A 5,341-nucleotide genomic window follows, 5' to 3' on the forward strand; every position below is an offset into this window, starting at 1 on the left:
TTGGGGGTAGGGTTCGGGAAGTCAAAGGTCGAAGCTGGTAGTCGGAGACGAGAGCGGTCATCCGGACGTTTCTGGGGTGGGAGCGGGCGGGGATGCGCCGCGGGAGGGGGTAGGCCGAGTCGCGAGATCACGGCGGCTGGAAGGCTTGGGGGGGGGCGGGCTCCGCGGGCTGGCTGGGCAAGGAGGCTGAGCACCGCAGGGGATAGGTGAAGGCCATAAACGTCGGGTGGGGTAGGGTGGTCAGCTGGCAAGAAAGTGTCGTGCGTAGGAGGCCAGCGGGGGGTGCCCGGCACTGGAGGGACAGGGGGGTGACGGGCCAGCGTCACCAAGGGGGAGGAGATCGAGGAAGGGGGGCTAGGAAAACGAGGCCTTCAAGGAGAGCGTGACGGTCAGAATTCGCGATCCAAAAAAGTAGCAGGGAGGGAAAAACCGCGGTGGAACTTCTAAGGAAATCGTTAAGAAAAACTCGGCAAAGAAGAAAATAGATCATCTAAAGAAGACCGTCGGAATGAATTCTCCGATGTTTCTAGTAGTCAAGTCGAGGTAGAGTTGGAGGGAGAGGGCGTCTCGAAATGTGGGGGGGGTAGTTTTGGTAGAATCGGAAAGAAAAGTCGGGGGCGGGGAGAAGAGAGGGTGGGAAGGTGGTAGAGGGGGGGAAGAGGGTATCTCGGACTTTTAGGGGGGTTGGTTCTGGTCGAAGGTGAGTTGGTAAAATAGAGAAGGGGGGGGGTTTCTGGGGGTCGAAGGGCGGGGTTTTCCCACGGGAGGGTTTCTGAGGAGGACATTTAATAGTGCGTGAAAGGTTTTTTGTTGGAGTCAGAGATCAGGAAATTTGAAATTGATGAGGGGGAGGGGGATCAGGCCCTTGCATTTTGAGTGGTCCAGTTGGTTTTTGGTTGGTTTTCCAACTGATGATGAGGGTTTTTCAGTAAAACTATAAATGTATCGTTTGGAATCTGACTCTTCAAAAAAAACATTTATTTAAAACTTTCTTGGTTGGGAAACTCGTTAAATTTCTTTTTTTGAATATTTCGTTGCATATACTCTAATTAAAATCCTAGCTATAGTACTTAAATGTAATTAAATTTTTTAAATATACTATCTTCTTTCTATTAAAATAAAATTTTCAATCGTCCATACATAATAAAATACATTAAATTTGTATTGTGAATATATCTTTTTATGATTATCAATTTTCAATACAGTAACCTTAGTAATTCAATAAACCAAATATTTTTAAACAAAAATTTGCAACTTATATTAAGTAATATACAATTTATAGAAAACACCCAAAAAAATTGTGAAACAATTATTTTTCAAAACAATTATCTTTGAGGTGAGACAGTATGTGATAGGTTTTTCACATGTGACTAGTAGGAATGAGGTGTTTCCCTTTCTAACGAATTTGAATGTCCTTGTACATCAACAAATTAATTAAGAAAACGACCTCTTTCATTTAAACTAACAACAGCCTTAACCGATATAGATAATAACCTTTAACAGTCCGGTTTGATCAACCTAACCAACTCAATAAAGAGATCCATGCATACTTCTCACGTTAGATAGCTCATTTGCTAAGTATAAGCCCCCATGTAGGTGAGATTATGCATGGGACTGAGATAAATGCTTCGGAATGATATTTCATCCACAAGAAAATTAAAAAAATTCTCTTTGGATTTTGGGCTAGTTGAAAAGTTAACCACCTAGGAAGGTGATGGTCCATTGTTGCTCTTTAGGAGGGTCCTTTCAGTCCCTTCAGTCCCTCCATAACAACCAACAAGATTCAACCTTTGGAATTATCTTCATATGTTGAGTTTCTTTTGTCAAAAATTATGTGTTGAGTTTTAATAACAGAAATATATAAATTCACTTTATTCCTCTTCCATATATATATATTGATTTTTTGGCTATCAATTATCATCCGATATAGTACAAAGTTCTGATGGAACAAAAATTTCATATTTCAGTTCAGTTGTTTTTAAATAATTAAGAACACAATCGATATAGCTCTGAATGTAGTCCAGTACATATTTAATCATCGATAGTTTGGATCGACTTCAAATAATTTAATAGTAGAAAAGATATTTCTTAGAAACCTAAAAATTTTAACCATTGGAATCAAAAGTTTTGATTTTTTAATAAAACAATTTGATCAAAGATTAATGTAGTTACAAAAATGATATGAGTAACTGACGCATTTCAGCAGATAGTCGTAAACTGGACTACACAAATTATCATTCCAAAACTTGTGGCATTTTGCAAATTAAAGCGTTCTAAAGAAAAAAGTCATTCTATTAATTTTCTTTAAGAAACAAAGTTACCACATAGTATCTTTTTAATTCGTTATGAAACCAGAATCATTAATAAGGACGTTGACCGATATAATTCCCGGGAGGATCATAGCTACAAATCACCCAAATATACTCATCATTCTTACACCTAACCGAGCCACAACCAAGTCGGACTGAGTCACGCCACACGATCTGAGTGTAGTGTCCACAAACACCCTCACCACCATCACATGTGTTATTGGCATACTCGTAATTGTCCTTCTCCGTCATCCAATACTTTGTTGCGACCGGACCGTTCATCATTCCCCAACCAGCTGCAAGATTCTCACCGTAAGGTCCCGACGAATGCTTCATGACGCAGTCTCTCGCTCGTTCGTATGCGTAGCTCTGTGCATACGTCGCTAGAGTTTCGTTCCACACCATTGGACCAACTCCAACTAAGGCTCTGGCCTTGTTGTGAACTGCGAGCGTTTCTTTGGGGTTGACATCAGCGTTTGCGTTTGCTTTTGGCGGTTGAACGGGACTGTGACGAAAGGCTTGAGTAGTTAAGATCGATGATAATGTGACGAAGGTGAAACTATAAGCAATAAACGACAACTTCTTCATCTGGATTTTTGAGTGTGTTATTATCTTGGGACTTCTTGTTTTGTCGGAAACGATAAATTTACTTGGCCAGTGTATTTATAGAAATTGCTCTAGTGGGCTACGGAGAAAGATACTGAAGGTCTATTTTTTCATTGAATTATAAATTTAAGCGAAAATAGTAAGTGGAATGTTGAGTTTTCAAACTTATAGCTTTATTACATTTTTTTAGTATAATTCTATTTTTACAACAATGACCAATAAAGAAAACTACAACCTAAAGATGACACCAAGAAACCCGAACTGGAGTAGAAGAGCCAACATAGTACACATCCGAAGGAGAGTTTCGAGCATTTCTTGTAAGTTTGTCTGCCAGTATATTTTCTTTTGTTTTCAGGATATGTTGGATTAAGAGAACGTCTTACGTTATTGTATTTCCACCATGAGCGATGCGAAAGATGGCCATTCTATAGATGCCATATTCATCAATTGATAATAGTATGTTGCAAACATCACCTCGAATAACTGCATGATCATTATACATTCTATTGTCCAAACCAAAGCTTCACATTCAGTATGTAAAAGTTGACAGGCTATGTCGAATAATCATTGACCTCATAATCTTACTATTGACTCCCTAGTAAATGAGTACCATTCTTGTCCTATAAATTTATCTTGATCCTTTCATGAATCATCTACATAACACCATTGCCCATCCTATTCTCGATGTTCGGGTTCCGCCACAAAACCATCTCCTGATATTGTCAACTACATAAGTTGGACTTCAGCCCAGATTGTGGCCTCTATTTCTGCAACACGCAAAATTTCTTGAGGGTTCCCATTTGTATTTTGTAAATTTTGGCATTACAATTTTTTCATATGTACCACATAATCCAAGGAAAATAGTTAAAATCACAATCTTTCAGAAGTCTCCAGAAAAGATTATTTATATTCGTAAAAAAAATGATGTGGTTAGAAAAAAATATCGGATTTGAGGGAGTCTTAGACAAAGACCAAGTTTGAATGGCAGATGGAATTTTAAGAAATATATGGTTTATTGATTTCTCATCCGCTCCACATATATTGCATCTCGTGTCACATTGAATTCTTCTTGTCTTTAAATTATTTGTAACCGGTAAACTCCTCGAAATGGTCTGCAAACAATATTTCAGTTTTGGTAAACATTTAAGCTTCAAAGTATATTCCGAGAAAGGTTTGATATTTGGTCCATACACCTCTATCGTTGATTCATTATCTGGGTATGACCTCTCAATATCGTACCCTGATTTTACTATATATCTCCCAGGAATTGTAAAAAGCCAACAATATGTATCCGGATGTGAGACCCGATTCACCGGGATACTTTGAATGATCTTCACATCATCCGAATGAACATAAGCCTTTAACAAACCAAATTCGAAAAAATAACCTAATGAATTAATAAGATGCACCACAATGAGTAAATGGTTAAGAAACTGATTTTGAGATTCCGGTAAAGCTGCCCTTGGTCAAGGAGCGGGAATCTAGAGTCTGTTCTCTATCTATATAATATTATCTTGAGAAGTTATTTTTTCTAAGTGTCCAATATATATATATATATATATATATTTTTATCATAAAAAACAGACTCATTTTGATTCTGTGAACCACACCGGGAGATCTTGATCCATGTGAACGACGAAAGACGATTGTTTCCTGGCACTGCGTGCTAGACTATCCGCCTTTGAATTTTGCGTCCTTGGTACATAAATGATCTCTGATCGAAAAAAACTCTCTCTCAAGGTCTTAATGTCTTCCAAATAATTTGCAAATGCTGGTCATTCTTCTAAGTGTCCAATATTATTACAATAAAAGTATCACTGATGAACTAAAAATATTATATATAATTACCATTATTAATTTTTTTTTTAGTTTTAGTTTCTTTTTTCTTTATATCCTTTCTGAATAACATTTATAATAAAATACAATAATTATTAAATGAAAAATGATAAAACTTAAAACGTAAATATATATTATACATAATATGGTTTAATAAAAAGGGAATTCTACAAAACTAATCTTGATATTAAACAATAGTATTTCCTTTAAAACATAATCATATATAACATAATAAATATTTAAAAGTAATAAAATATATTATATATATCATGCTAAAATAAAATATTTATTAAATGAAACTATTATAAAATTTCAAAAAGAAAACTATATTATTATAACTAAAGTACTTTCTGGTACTGTTTGGAAACATAAATAGTAGTATAAATGACAACAGTTTGGAAACATGGATAATAACATAAAAAAATATAGTGTCCTTTTAGTAATTTCATTAATATAATTATATAAATTGTCATTCCATATTTCACTCAGTTTAACAATTTTGTTAATTATATTACCTTCACAATACATCTCATCATGAATTATATTACCATAATAATAGTATTACAGATTTTTATTTATTAGTTAATCAA

At 35.9% G+C, this 5,341-nt stretch overlaps 1 protein-coding gene across 1 annotated transcript; it reads right to left on the reverse strand.

The window, feature by feature from the left end:
• Positions 1–1,963: 1,963 nt before the first annotated feature.
• LOC106431620 (pathogenesis-related protein 1) lies at positions 1,964–5,111 on the reverse strand. The gene has a single exon (XM_048763822.1). The coding sequence runs from the start codon at positions 2,895–2,897 to the stop codon at positions 2,361–2,363; it is 537 nt and encodes a 178-aa protein (XP_048619779.1). The 5' UTR covers positions 2,898–5,111; the 3' UTR covers positions 1,964–2,360.
• Positions 5,112–5,341: the final 230 nt, after the last annotated feature.

This window comes from Brassica napus, chromosome C7 (assembly GCF_020379485.1).
Source record: "Brassica napus cultivar Da-Ae chromosome C7, Da-Ae, whole genome shotgun sequence".
NCBI lineage: Eukaryota > Viridiplantae > Streptophyta > Magnoliopsida > Brassicales > Brassicaceae > Brassica > Brassica napus.